Below are 13,651 nucleotides of genomic sequence, written 5' to 3' on the forward strand. Positions count from 1 at the left end.
CTCTAAAGGATCTATTTTATTTTTTTTAAATAAAACAATGTGATGCAAATGTGTCAGCAGAAAGATTAATTATATGAAATGATTTATTGTTTGGACAGAGTTTCATTTTGCACCCAGAGATAAACTCCTGTAGCCTATATTACGTGCATGAAAAGGGAGGAAAAGGCAACATACAACCATTTTAAAACCATATCTTACTTGTATATTAAAGTGACTCCACTCTGCAGAGTGTTGTACAAATCAGATGAATGGAGATGAAAGTGGGCGTGTACACGGTGAAAGAGCACGTTCCTCACAGCAGAGAGGAGGAGGGCAGTGGGAGGGGTAGAGGGGGAGTCCTGGGAGGGTACAAGTCTGGGGGAGGTATATAAGGATGGGCAGATGTCACATGCAACAACAGACTTCAGAGTGCTGACAGCTTCTGTGGATTTATCTGCACCAATCAGAGTTTGCTTTTTCTGAAAGAAAGGATAAGAAGAGAAGAGAGAAAATGGAGCTGGAGACGACTGACGGTCCTTATGAATATGACTACGACTACGGAGACTCAGAAAACTCCTCCATGTGTAACTATGCTGAGTGGAAGCCGTCATACTCTGTTATCCCAGTGTTGTACATGCTTATTTTCATCCTCGGCCTCTCTGGAAATGGGGTGGTCATCTTCACCGTGTGCAGAGCCCAGGGTAAGCGACGAGCTGCTGACGTCTACATTGGCAACCTGGCCCTGGCTGACCTCACCTTTGTGTTCACTCTGCCTCTGTGGGCCGTCTACACCGCCTTGGGCTACCACTGGCCCTTCGGAGTGGCCCTGTGTAAGATCAGCAGCTACGTGATCCTGCTCAACATGTACGCCAGTGTCTTCTGCCTCACCTGCATGAGCTTTGACCGCTACCTCGCCATTGTCCACTCCTTATCCAGCAACCAGCTGCGCACCCGTGGCCACACACAAGCATGCCTGACTGCCATCTGGCTTCTGTCCAGTCTCCTGGCCGCCCCGACTCTGGTCTTCCGCACCACTGTATATGATACCACCACAAACCACACATCCTGCGCCATGGACTTCAGCCTGGTGGTGGCCAACAAGACGCAAGAGACCCTGTGGATCGCCGGTCTCAGCATCTCCTCCTCCGCTCTGGGCTTCCTCCTACCTTTCCTGGCGATGATGGTATGCTACGGCTTCATTGGCTGCACCATCACCCGCCACTTCAACACCCTGCGCAAAGAGGACCAGCGCAAGAGGCGGCTGCTGAAGATCATCACCACGCTGGTAGTTGTGTTTGCTGCCTGCTGGATGCCCTTCCACATTGTGAAGAGTGCTGATGCCCTCTCCTACCTGAATCTGCTCCCCGACACCTGCACCTTCCTGCGCTTCCTGCTGCTGGCTCATCCCTATACCACCTGCCTGGCCTACGTCAACAGTTGCCTCAACCCCTTCCTCTACGCTTTCTTTGACCTGCGCTTCAGGTCCCAGTGTCTTTGCCTACTCAACCTCAAGAAGTCCCTGCACCAGAGCCCCATCAGCTCGCTGTCCTCTCAGAAGACAGAGGCTCAGTCCCTGGCTACAAAGGTGTGACAACAGCTGAGGGCCCAGATGCACACTGGGAAAGAAGAGGTGAACTTTGCAGAACAATGCAGGTAAATCAAAACTTGCCCACAGATTGTCTGCGGACTTTCTGACTCTGTGGACTCCTGCAGACGTCCGTCAGGCTCGAGGTTTTGGGGGTCTGACCATACTTGAGCTCCAGCAGGGGAGCAAAACTGAACTACTTCACAAGGGACCAAGCATGAACTGAACTTTTTATATTTTGGAAAAAAAAGGGGAATGTATTCTAAAAGGACCACATGCTCTTGTGTTTCTCTTGTGGACTTCATGCAAAATACTGAGCTTTGAACTTTGTTCTCAACCCCTGGTGAAGTGTATTCCTCATGCATTTGTCCCTGCTGTTCTTGTTTTCATTTGTAAGCACTTGAGGTGTGATTTCTACCAGACTATCCTGCTCTTCAGCTCAGTCTGTAGTGTCTGCATCACAGCCAGCAGTGTTGTGTGTGTGTGTGTGTGTGTGTGTGTGTGTGTGTGTGTGTGTGTGTGTGTTTGTGTGTGTGTGTTTGTGTGTGTGTGTGTGTATGTAAGAAGGGTGTGCCGGTCAGTTGGAGGTGTTGGAGTCTGATAAGAGTGTTGTAAGGAGAGACGGGGATGAGGGAGGGTGGGGGGGGTGGTCGGGGGGGTGGGGGGGGGTGGTCGGGGGGGTGGTAGTCCCAGACAGACAGACAGATGGCAGCTGACAAATGTTTTCAGGCTGGTCAAGGGTCCAATTAAAAGGTGACTGCTTTGACAGTCTGTTCTTGTGTGTGTGAGTGTGTGTCTGAAGGAATGAGTGTTTGTTGACTGTCAGAATGACAATGAATTTGTTCCTGACAAACACACAAAAGCATTTTTGTGAATACACATTATTTTGAATTGATGTTTATGATTTGTAATAAAAAGAAAAAGGTGCTTTGAAAAAAAAAAAACTTGGTCTCACTCTATTCTCTCACTTGTGAAGCTTGTTAAGTCTTGCTGGAATGTATTTTCTCCCATCCAGTGAATGTGCTTCTTCCTGTTGGTGCGTTGGTGAGGGAGGGGGCTGTCTGCCTTCCATTGTGTTTTGCGGGGCCGAAATCAAAGCATATGTCTGCAGGAAATGCACGTTCGACTTCTGTTTCCCTCCTCAAGCATGTTTGTTTCTTCTCTTCTTACAATTCGCTCACACAAACAATCAGCGGGGACAAAAGTTTCTAAATTGGATCAACCACAGGACTTCTGGCTTCGTCCCAGAGATGTTAGAGTCTTCTGAGGGTTAATTACCATGATTTCAACATTGTTTTTCTGTACCAATATATCCACACTGGTAGAAGAGATATTCAGATCCTTTACTTAAGTTTGAGTTTTCAATCAAACTCAAACTGTCAAACTTTTGTCAGCCTATAATCTTTTGATGAGATAATCTACTTCTCTTCTTTCCATGAGCTTGAATCTTTGAATTTTTGAAACCTTATAAAAATGTATTTTAAAAAAATGTTCACAGTGAGCTATGAACCTGATTTGTTTATCTAAACAGGAAAGTAAATTATCTCCACAAACATTTTTAGTTGTTAAAACTTTTTTCAAAACTTAAAGGTTTGTGTTGGGTTCAAAACTCAAGTATCTATTGAAATAAAGTGCCTTGAATTATTCAGTTTCTGCAACTTTTTAATTTTAAAGCATAAAAGTCCTGCATTCAAAACTTTACTGAAGTAAAAGTATTATCAGCAAAACTGGCTATATGTACCAAAAGTAAAAGTACTCCCTATGCAGTAATATGGTTTCTCTCAGTGTTTTATATCTGATGTTTTTGAATCTGTATTGTGTATGTTGCATATTGACTGCTGTAGATGTTTATGGTTGAGCTCATTTTAAGTACTTTATACAGTTAGTTTAGTTTAATCTACAGCAATGCAAAAACAGCCCTGTTTTCAGCTTTGTGATGATGCATTTTCTCTCTAATCCAAGAGGGTTTTAAAATACTTTATCAGACAAATTAAAATTTAGAATCAGACAAATGTAGTGGAGTAAAAAACACAATAATTGCCTCTGAGAGGTTGTGGCGTAAAAGCATAAGGTTGCACAAAATAGAAATATTCAAGTACCTTGCATTTGTACTTAGTTACATTCCACCACTGTGTGCCCCAAAATGCAGCTAAGAGAGTTATCATAATTAACTGTGATATTTGATGTGTCGTATTTAGCAAACAAATGCCTCAACAGGTTGTTGAGCCTTGAATTAGAATTCAGTGATTAACTATTGCAACAGTAATGAGCTTTTTACAGGATATAATCAGCAACAGAAGGAGACAGAGGGATTGGACTAATCCTTGGTTACTGATTTTGCAGCAGGAGTTGACTATCTGTCCCTGTGTGATACCTGTGATGGAGAATGGCTTAGTCGAAATCACCTACAATTACAGTTCACTACAGTTCACCATTTAGTTAAATGTGACAAAAGAGAAAGAAAAGGCCATGTGTGTTTTTGATTTCAGACAGGTGAACTCTGGAAAAAATCCAACAGCTGCAGCAGAGACATTCACCCTGTCTCCTTCATCACTGTCTCAGCTCTGCTTAATCCTATTTCAGCCAAGACACAAACACAGACATGCAAACAAAATCTGTGTTAAACGCATCTCTGAATTTTAGAAAATATGTATACCATAGAAAGGGCATTTGTAACTTACTAGAAATAAAACTCAAACCCATCAGTAAATTAATTACCCACTGACACAATTCATGCACTGCAGTGTCTGCACAGCATGTTTTATTGGTCAAACAGCATACAGTACATTTTTAAATTCCATGCAGCGGCTATTTTTTACAAGACAACTTGTCACATTATCCTCCACCTGTCAGCATCAAAGTAGAAGCCTGCCCTGAAAGATGATCCAGATAGATTATTTTCATGTGTTTTCAAGTTTTATGAAGCTCGTGTGATCGTGTTTCGAAGATTTCATGGCACGAACTTTGCCAAAGCTAGAAACAAAGTGCTGTGAGAGAGAAATGCGGGACTTATGCCCTTTGATCCTCTATAGACTCGATGTTTGTCTGAGATGAGTGCTCAGAAATGATTACACAAATGTTTTCATTCCTCTGTAATAACAGAGTGTGAAAATGAAGTGTGTCTGCGCGGGAACCAGACTTGCCGCGGGGAGTCCCAAGAGTGTAAACAGTCTTCTCTCTGCCTTTCTAAGAAATGACAAACATCTAGAGCAGCTTTCTATATTAAAACATTCACAAGCATAAATAATTATTTAACCTTTCCTTCAGACACAAACTTCAGTCCTGACAGTATTGTATCATTGTTTTGCTGGTAATTTCTGCACCATTAAGGAGGCAACAGTAGTTCTGTCTGTGCAAAGATGAACCCCAGTGTTGTCTGAAAACAGAAATCAAAGCTCCATAAAATAACAAATTCATACCACTAATTATATCAGTAATTGTATCTTGTAGACACCACAGTCAACACCAAATACAACCTGTAATTTTGAATCACTTCTAATGACATAAATCTGCTTTACTTTGCACAAAATGTTTATATCATGCTAAATGTCTGAAAAGTCATTTCAGCTGCAAATCTGGTGATTTTGAGTTTGAGTTTTTCTGATAAATTGAATGACTGAGTGTTAAGTTAACAGAAAAACACTTACAGGAAACATTTTACTCCAGAAGGACAACTACAATGTACTTCTACTTCTGATACTTAAAGTAATTTTTGCTGATAATACTTCAGTACTTTTACTTAAATCAGGTTTTGAATACAGGACTTTTATTTTTTTACAGTGTGGTGTTGCTACTTTTACTTCAGCAAAGGATCTGAATACAACTGGTGGTAAAATAGACGAAGAAAATATATACATTTGCTTGGTTGTTTTGTTTTGTGACAGAGGGGTATGAAACCAAACATCTTGTCTGTGAAAGTAAAGGAACAACCCCCAGATCTTCACTAGACTGGATAATGTTAGATTTCCAGGTGATATATGTCAACAGAAACTAAACACAAAGGTAAGAGAGGCTGAGTTTCTATTTGGGTGCCCTCCCTAATTCATTCATTGTCGTATCAATGGGTGACGAATAGCCCGTGCCTTTGTGTTGTTTTAAATCAGGCTTGCTGCCAGGCCTACTGTATGTTAGAGGCACATGTCCAGCTGTCATAAATCAGAGCCCAATAAACCAGATCGTGCAGAAAATAGACAGAGGAAGTGTGCACATACTTCTCCTCCGTCTTAACAATGGAGGCTGAGCGGCACAGCCAGCACACCGGACCCTGACCCACATCTGACCATAGTGTGTTAGGATGAGATGCTGACCCCTGGAGCGTCTTGAAGGACCCTCAGCTTCCTGCCGCCCGGTCCTGCAGCACTCCTCCTTGCAAACGTCCCAGGAGGATGTCAAACCTCACGGACAGGATAGGAGTCAGCAGGCCAGGCAGGAAAGGCAAAGGCTGGGCAAGGTAGGTGTTCCTGACCGGGGATATCCTGTCTTTCAGAAGGCATCTCTCTGCTTTTAGGGCCCTCTGCAAGATGGAGATGCACGCTCCACCTGAGGTCACAAGGGTGCTTGCCTCAGACACTCCTCTACATTCACTGTAAACACCCATTCATTCACTCAACTAAAAAAATTCATGGAAACGATTTGTAGAAAATACTTGAGAAACTTGAGAAAACATGCTCAATAAACTTAAGATATTAAAGGCAAGATTAAACAAAAATGTCCGTTTAACTCTTTTAGATCACATATTCAGTCATATTGTGCACCTATTTAATAATATATGCCAAAAAAAATCTAAAAAAAAAAATTATTTTCATTTTTATATTTGTTAGCTACATGGAACATCTGATGGGCGGAGCCAGACCTCACTGATTCATGTTTCTGTGCAAAAATACATCTTTATAACTTGTGCCAAAACACAACTTAAGGACTCACAGAGGTGGGCTCAGCAGCCTCACAGTACACACAGCTGGACCAGGAACGAACACAGCCTTCAAGACCGACAGGAGATACAGTAACAAGGTCATTTACTGAGTTTCCCGATGCTTTACTTCATAGCTTCACTTGTTGCTAAAGTAGCTAACCGCTAACTGCCATTAGTTTGGATACCTGTGCAGCTAAGTTAGCTGAGTTTGCCTCAGGATGCCGGAAGCTAAACGCTGCAAGCAAACCACCTTTGTATTATATTCCCTGTTGTTGGTGGAGGCATTACACTGCTACTTGTTGATATAAAAAAAAATATGTCAGTCTCACAAGGGATGAGTGTTTGTGTCAAATGAACATAAAGTTTCCATGTCATTTTGACTGCTTTGAACATTTGTGTGGAGTTTTGTGATGAACTGGAGATTTACAGTGAATATGTGAGGAAACTATCCTCTCTGAAAGTGTGTGACAAAGAAGAGCTATAGAAGAAACGGGGCTTCAACATATATAATGGCAAACGTGAATCAAACACCTGAAGTAACAAATCAGATGTCTCTTTCTCCTTTTTTTTTTTTTGCTCCCACTTTGTCTCTCCTGAGATGTCAGACTTCTTAAAGGCGTTCATCATTAGTGGAGACACGTCGTTTCCGAGCAACAAAAAGGAGCGGAAGTGGCCAAGCTTTGGGTGACTCCGGATCTTGGGTTATGTGAGCCTCAGAGAAGATCATCCTCTTCACAGTGCACAAAGTGTCCCTTCATTCCCTCCTCTATCCTCTCCATTGTGCATCCTTCCCTCCCTCAGGCCTAAATGGATGCCCTGTTATCTGCAGCAGGACCGAGCCAGTTCAGCTGCACTGATTTAAGCAGCACAGGTACAGATAACTGCACGTGCAAAAGAAGAAATTACGCAACAGCACCCAGAAAGGCCATGGGCTGCAGTTTTCATTGATCTATTAATCACTGTTGTGCAAATGATAATGTGCAATCGTACTTTTAATATTACAACTTGTTTGACTGAAGTAATTTAAGGTTGAGCAGATTTTCTACACCTGTGTTTATTATTGCAACAATTTTTCAATGAATCAATTAGCTATCAAATATTAAATTAATTGCCAACTATCTTGATAATCAATCGTTTTTAATTATTTTTGTAAAAAAAAATTTATAAAGTCTATGATTTCAGTTTCTCAAAGTTTTTTCTGGATTCTTAAGTCCTCTATGACAGTAATCTTGGGGTTGTGGACAAAACAAGACATTTAAAGGCATCATCTTTTGCTTTGGGAAACTCTCATCAGCATTTTTTTCTTTGTTTTTACCATTTTATGATATTTATGGACCAAACAATTAATCAAGCTATCAAGAAAATGTCTGACAGATTAATCTATAATAAGAACAATCGTAAGTTGCAGCCCTGCTTGTGCTAATGATGCAAGTGGTCAACTGTTCTGTTATTACAGCCGCCCCCTGAAGGTCTCTGTAACAACAATCTGCAGCCACACATGCACACTGTTTCTCTGTGTTTGTGTGTCAACAAATTGCAAGCTCCAGACATGTTGTAGGTCATTAAAAAAACATACTGAAACACAAAAATCCCCCAAAGAATTTCTCAGTAAAAACATAACTCCCTGTAATCTCCTCAACTTCCCACAAATTCAAACGGTTCTTTCAAATTAAGATTCTTTGTTAATTTTTCAAGCTTTCATCTACGGTCAAACACATTTTCAGTCATGGCAGCTGTTACAGTTATGCTTTTCTTTGATCTGCAGATGAAAATTAGCCTGTATAGCTAAATCTGGCACATTTACAACAGTTGATGCAGCATCACATACAACCTTTACCATCTGACCTAATTAGGACATGTAAAGCAGAAGTAGGAGTAAGTGCAACAAACAGCATGCAGTTGTTCCACCTTTTAAATGGATTGGAGATTCACAAACAATTCTCAGTAAATTTCTCAGTAAGAATAACTTCCACATAATCTGCTCTGCTACTCACATAATCAATTGAAGTTCTTAAATAAATATAATAATAAATAAAGACTGAATAAAGTTACAGACAACTTGAAATAGAATGCATTAATATTTTATTAATTAATATTTTTATTTTCATGCCTGGTCATCTATACATTAACAACAAACCAAACATTTTGACATTTTAACCCTCATTTCATAGCACATCACCCAAACATACACATAAGCATAAACTTCTCACAAATATTGCTGCAGGATACAACCAACAATACAAACACAGCCCAATAAACAGAAGACACAATACGCAAATCTGAAAACGACAAAAACTGCATAGGCATCCATTAGTGTCAAGCACTGCATTAGATCCAGTTCATAAACTAACAGTCTAAAGTCCATATAAAATAAATACAAGCTAAAATTGGGTTAAACAACAGCTCAGAGTAGGATGTGCACTTAAAGTCAAAGTATGCCTAATAATAACAAGTGTGGGTCACAGCCCACACATTTTAAATGAGCATTGAAAAAATATCTTTCAGTGAAATTACATCCTGTGCCCACAAAATTAAGTGCTTCTTTTTAAATGGGGGTCTTTGTTCATTTGTTTAGTCTATAGTAATACATTTTCTTTCATTACACCATCACAGACTAAGTCATAAGAAGTCATGTAACAGTTCATAAAGAAATGTAATGAACTAGAAATTTAAAATGTATGTATAACTGAGTTGCCACAGTGCATTGCTTGAAAAAAAGAAGTTAATTGGAAGAAATTCTAACCCCACATTGACCTCTTTACACGACATCTTCCTGTCAGATGGTGTGTTGAGAGGAACTGAGGAAATCCAAAGAGAGCAGAGACAGCTTCTGAATACTGATTAATTAGCCGTGTACAGTAGAAGATGAAAACAGACCAGTGTCCTGAAAGTATGAAAAACATCACTGTAGTGCCAAACAACTCCAGTTTTCTGTACGCCAAGTTACATAGGATGAACAGTGGGGCTTTGTCTTACCATTTTAAAGAGAAACAATGAATACAAGTTGCATTTCAGGACATCCTGTCCAGCTACAGTGTGCTGTTGAGTCAACAGAAGTGGCATGTAACACAGGTTTATTTATCAATTAATGTCTGGTTTGGAAATGTAGTCAATACTGACGCCTAGCGACAACACGGGAACGATTCTGTGCCCGGAACTTTGGTACCCGGGCTGTTGCTAGCTTCGGAGTTATTAAAAAGAAGGACCGGGGTAGAGGATGCTAAATATCTCGCGAGAGTAATCATTTTAACCCAAAATATGATCTTTCCCTAACCATAACCAAGTGGTTTTGGTCTTTTAATCTAAACAGATTCTAACTATATTGTTGTCCCTTTATAAAATGTAATTAGTTTGTACAATGTAGGAACAAAGCTTACAAACCTCGCGAGAGTTTGTAAAAACTAGGGGTCTCGTCTAGACACGACCGATGCTAATGCAAGGCCTTGTCTGGAAGCTAACGTAGCCTACCCACAATAACAACTAATTAAACCTTACAGTTTGACCTATTCTCCGCATGTTGTCCGGCAAACAGAAGCGGGTGTGGAGGTACGTAGAGGAGGGCAGTCTGCTGAAGCTGAAGTCGTACCTGCGGAAGCACCGGGACCTGGACGTGAACTTCTCCCAGGGCAGGCGACAGAGGAGCCCGCTGCACCTGGCCTGCTGTCTGGGAGACGACGCTGTGCTGCGGCTGCTGCTCAAACACGGTGCCGATGTTCTCCAGAGGGACCGTAAGGGAGACACAGCGTTACATATCGCAGCCAACAGGGCGCTTAAACACGGGAAAACAGGTAAAGAGGACAGAGAAAGAAGCTGTTGTAAAAATTATAAACGTTAACTGTCATTTGTCATCACTTTTGGCTTTTATTTTCGTTTTTCTACAGCGTATGATGACCTGGTTGTACCTCTGAAAAAGAGCTGTCCAGAGGCCATGAATGCTCCCAACAGTGCAGGAGTGACACCTGAAGACCTGCTCAACTGGATGAAACATACAGAGGTAATAATAGATATTTATGATTTTATGATTCGGTGTTATGGTCAGAAACTGCATTTTATGCTGTGTATTCATAGCTGTTACTAAAAATTAAGGGCTGCTATAAATGGTTATTAGTTGCAACATTTAGGCGATTAATTGTTTAGTTGATTGAAAGAAAAATAGTTGCCTGCTATTTTGATAATCAATTAGTTATTTCAGTCATTTTTCAGGCAAAAATGTCAAGCATTTGCTGGTTTCAGGTTACTAAATGCGAGGTTTTCTTTGTCATTTATGATAGTAAATGGATGATGAAATGGATTTTGTACTGTTGGTTGAACAAAAGAATCCATTTGAAGATTTCAGTTTGCTCTGTGAAATTGTGATTTTTTTTTTTACAATTTTATTCACATTATATAGACCAAAAGATTAATTGTGGAAATAATCGTTAGTTGCAGCCCTGATGGTCATTTTTATTGAGAATCTGCTCTGTTTGTGATCTTTTTGAGTTGTTCTTGAGTCTATAAAATGTCTGAAAGTATTGAGAAATCCCAGTCAGCATTTCACATTTGCCTGACCAATTTCAAAACAATTAGTCGATTGATCAGTTGGTTGACTGACACAGAATCTGACAAAAAAAAACAAAAAAAACATTTGCAGCTTCAGGATTTGTACGTTTCTTTGTTTTATGTAACTTGGTTTGGTGATGCTGGTCGCACAAAACAAAAAGATATTAACTTGAACTCAAGTCAGCTTGGATAGACTTATTTACTATTCTCTGACAGTTAATTGTCAGAATGATTAATCAATCGTGTTATCAGCATCTTAATAGTTAATTTAAAAAAAATTACGTGTGAGAAGACCACAGATTTTATTTAGTGCTTTCCAGGTAAACACTGTTTTCCATTCATTTCATTCAGGTGTAATAATCAGTCTGTTTGTATTTTATTTTCATGCTGTTTGTCTTTCAGTGTTGATTCACAAAAATCAATCAAAGTATCACACCACACACTAATGTGAAAATCCAAAACTGCCTTGGAGAGGGAATCTAAATAAATGTGATTTGTAAGAAAATGGACTAAGCCATATCAAATTATATGGTTGTTTAGCACCAGATGTAAACAAAACACAATTTGATCTGTGGTGTTTGTTAGCGTTGGATCATATTTACATATAATTTCCTTCTGTTCTTCACAGCCTGCAGGAAACATGAATCGTCCGTCTGCAGTTGACCCTGAGAAGGAGTGGTTGGAGAAGCTGTTTGGTGAATGCGAGGACGAATTCTGTGAAACCTTTGGAGTATATGATGGTAACTTTAAGCTGAATCATTCTTACGTTTTGTAAAGCTAAACTTCATTTCGACTTTTTTCACTTGACAATAACACAGCTATATTTGTCTCACAGCGGACGACTTCCTCCCCGTTGATGACGACGAAGAAGACTTTGGGGACTGGGCCGACCGTATTAGAAAAGAGTATTTTGATAAAAAGCACGCCGAAGCTCAAAGACTGGCAGCATCGTTCTCTGGATGGAAAAGAAAGAAGAGCAAACAAGAGAGAGAGCAGGAAGAGAAAAGCAACAAGGAGCTGCATGAGAGGCTCAAGAGGGAACATGAAGAGTATCTGGCACGAGCGGCACGTAAAGAGGAAGAGACTCGGCGGGGTAAGAAGCGCAGGTACGAGGAGGGCTGTGCGGCTACTTTTCATGCCGGCCCTTCGGCTAGTAGCACAAAGCTGAGCTACAGCGACATCCCCTGGCCGGCTCCACGAGGCACAGTGCAGGAGATGGTGGATGTGATGCTGCACGGTGTGGACCGAAAAGACCTGACAGAGTTTCGTAAAACGCTCCGGAAGCAGCAAGCGCTGTGGCATCCTGATAAATTTGCTCAGAGATGTGAAGCTCGGCTTGAGGAGAAGGACAAGCAGCGGATCCTGGATACGGTCACAGCTCTGTCACAGGAGCTCAACAGACTGGCCCAGAGTCTGAGGACTTAAAGTTTAACAAATATCATCATATATCAGACCCACTTAATTACTTTTTTTTTTTTTAAAGAGGCCAGATTTGAAAAATGTGAAGTACCAAGGGTTTGGACATTTACGTTTCATGTGTCTGACCTATATAATTAGAAGTTTTAAATGTGTAAAATTGTGCAATTTTAGTTTTCACAATTGGAAAAGAATAATTATGTAGAAAAATACAGGAAAAAACAAAGATCGTCTGTAATGCTGAATTTAAAGTATATCTTGTTTTTCAGTCAGCCTGAGTTAAAACTTGTATTAACATAAGTAGCTCTGTGCCTCACATCAGACAACCAATGGATCGGCTAATTAGTCTTTCTCTCGTGTGAAGAAATTATTTATTTTTACGTTTTTCATATTTATAAATGATCAAATGGCCAGATTCTGTCGCCAATTGAATTTGGCTGTCATACATTTTGTGATTTTTCTGAAAATTTGTGTGTAAAAACTCTATAAAAAACTGTTGACAAAATTTGTTCCAAAAGAAATAGTCTAGGACTCTGTCTGCCACTTGTCGTCATTTTATTAACAGTGTGTCAGTCCTGAAACCTTCACCAGGTGAAACTTGTTCAGACAAACCAGCACCAGTACAATATATGTACCTATAAAATAACCCAGGGGGGAAAAAAACATCAGAAGGCAGCAGAACCTCTTTGCATGCATGCAAATCAAGATGAATGAGGTTTTCATACTAAGCACATACTAAGCTCCTCCTTGAAAACCTTACAGGCAAACTATGCAGGATTTTATATTTGACCTCCTGGACAAAGCTACACACAAAAGCACATCACAAATGTATGTTTTTGTTTCAGGTATGCTGTTCACATACAGTTCTGTACAGTCTAGTATAGGTTTGCAAATTTTGTGCATTTCCCTCAACCAGTAGTTGAACATTTTAATTATTAATCGATTAATAATAAAATGCGAAATGCACATCTTTCTCTCAGTTTAGGTGTCATTGAAACAACTGCAGTGGCACATGAGTTATGTGAAACAATTTATGAGGTACAAACAGTTTGAAACTGTAAGGCCTTTGCTCAAAACAACTGGTTTATCCACCCGTCCTTATTCAAGATAAGCCTTAAAATAATGTCAGCTGGGATGCAATTACTGCCATTTCTAGACTAACAAGACAGAGGAGACCAGATCAAGTAAACCTTATCCACAGATATAGTACGCAAAATGTG

The 13,651-nt window shown here is 40.2% G+C and overlaps 2 protein-coding genes across 2 annotated transcripts; both read left to right on the plus strand.

Annotated features, from left to right (window-relative positions):
- The first annotated feature begins 380 nt into the window (after positions 1 to 380).
- LOC146308443 (apelin receptor B-like) lies at positions 381 to 2,006 on the plus strand. Its single transcript, XM_084746441.1, has one exon. The coding sequence runs from the start codon at positions 491 to 493 to the stop codon at positions 1,568 to 1,570; it is 1,080 nt and encodes a 359-aa protein (XP_084602567.1). The 5' UTR covers positions 381 to 490; the 3' UTR covers positions 1,571 to 2,006.
- A 7,482-nt stretch (positions 2,007 to 9,488) lies between these two features.
- Positions 9,489 to 12,740, plus strand: nfkbil1 (nuclear factor of kappa light polypeptide gene enhancer in B-cells inhibitor-like 1). The gene is made up of 4 exons (XM_084745943.1): positions 9,489 to 10,264; positions 10,358 to 10,470; positions 11,644 to 11,755; positions 11,851 to 12,740. The coding sequence occupies exons 1-4, from the start codon at positions 9,991 to 9,993 to the stop codon at positions 12,438 to 12,440; spliced, it is 1,089 nt and encodes a 362-aa protein (XP_084602069.1). The 5' UTR covers positions 9,489 to 9,990; the 3' UTR covers positions 12,441 to 12,740.
- The last annotated feature ends 911 nt before the right edge of the window (positions 12,741 to 13,651 follow it).

This window comes from Lutjanus erythropterus, chromosome 20, assembly GCF_056507025.1.
Source record: "Lutjanus erythropterus isolate fLutEry1 chromosome 20, fLutEry1.hap2, whole genome shotgun sequence".
Lineage (NCBI taxonomy): Eukaryota > Metazoa > Chordata > Actinopteri > Lutjaniformes > Lutjanidae > Lutjanus > Lutjanus erythropterus.